At 54.1% G+C, this 1,147-nt stretch overlaps 1 protein-coding gene across 1 annotated transcript; it reads right to left on the bottom strand.

Moving 5' to 3' along the window:
* Positions 1–78: 78 nt before the first annotated feature.
* Positions 79–901, bottom strand: LOC104858660 (nuclear RNA export factor 5; the record flags this gene model as incomplete). Its single annotated transcript, XM_010618973.2, has 4 exons — positions 79–251; positions 412–492; positions 602–706; positions 818–901. Coding segments are annotated over 4 exons (360 nt in total), but the record flags the coding sequence as incomplete, so codon positions are not given.
* Positions 902–1,147: the final 246 nt, after the last annotated feature.

The raw sequence follows: 1,147 nt of genomic DNA, 5'->3' as shown, positions 1-1,147 counted from the left end.
AGAGAGAGAGACAGAGAGAGAGAGAGACAGAGAGAGAGAGGCGATTGAAGAGGCTCAAAGGGCCCTGGCCAGACCAGTGTCTGTACAGACGCTGCGCAAGCTGCCTTCCACTGCGCAGTCTTCCTCCCAGCCAGAACCCTCTGCTCTCACCTGGCCTAGAGTTACTGTGGGTCAGCCATACCTGGGTCATAGCGGAGCTGCTGAAGGTTGAGAGCTTGCTGGGAGACATCATATCGTTTACACATGTTCGCCTGCAGAGACAGAGAGAGAGGGAGGGAGAGAGGGACGGGGTTGGGGGAGCGAGAGCGGCTCTGAGGCTGTGAGGGTGGCAGTGACAAGAACCTCAGGGGCTGCAGGAAGAAGAGTTGTGTGGGGGAAGTGGGTACACGACAGGCTTTGGCTCTGCATTACCTTTAGGTGCTCCATTTGTTCTGGCGTGAACTTATTCTGCACAGAGTAGGGTACAATCGAAGGCTGGACAAAGATAGCTATCTGTGGGGAGGAGAGGACCTCTGATCTCGCAGACAGTGACCAGCCATCAGCCCCTGGCCTGCCCACCAGCCCCAGGACTCGGTGCCAGGGATGACCCAGCAGCACACACCCTGTGCCTCCTCTCATCATAAATCTGGTTCCTGACATCCTTTATTTTGGAGGCAACGCTCGCATCCTGGACGAAGAAGAAGGCCCGGCTGTTGATGTAGTGGAACTACAGGCAGAGAAGGAAGAAGCAGTGGTGTCAGATGCCAAGGGTCCCCGCCGAGCCACACCTCCCCTCCTCCCCTCTGCCCACTCATCTGGCTTCACCGTCCTCTCTTACATCAACCGGGCTGAAGGAGACACCGCAATGGCTCTGGATTAAATTCACTAGCCAGACCTTGTCATACTCTCGGCCACATGGGATCTAAAGGGTAAAAACAAGAAATAGGAGAAAAAACAGACCGCAGGGTGATTAGGATGCAAAACAGACCCCACTACGTGTTCTTTTGTTTCTTTTGTTTGGTTTTTGGCTTTGGTTGTTTTGTTTTGTTTGGTTTCTGAGACAGAGTCTCACCATGTAGTTGAGACTGACCTGGAACTATGTAGACCAGGCTGGTCTCCAACTCACAGCGATCCTCCTGCCTCAGCCTCCCGAGTGCTGGGATTACAG

The sequence above is a fragment of the Fukomys damarensis genome, unplaced genomic scaffold (assembly GCF_012274545.1).
Source record: "Fukomys damarensis isolate Sample0158 unplaced genomic scaffold, DMR_v1.0_HiC HiC_scaffold_29535, whole genome shotgun sequence".
NCBI lineage: Eukaryota > Metazoa > Chordata > Mammalia > Rodentia > Bathyergidae > Fukomys > Fukomys damarensis.
The sequence above is the reverse complement of the archived record's forward strand: the minus strand, read 5'-3'. Positions and strand labels throughout refer to the sequence as shown.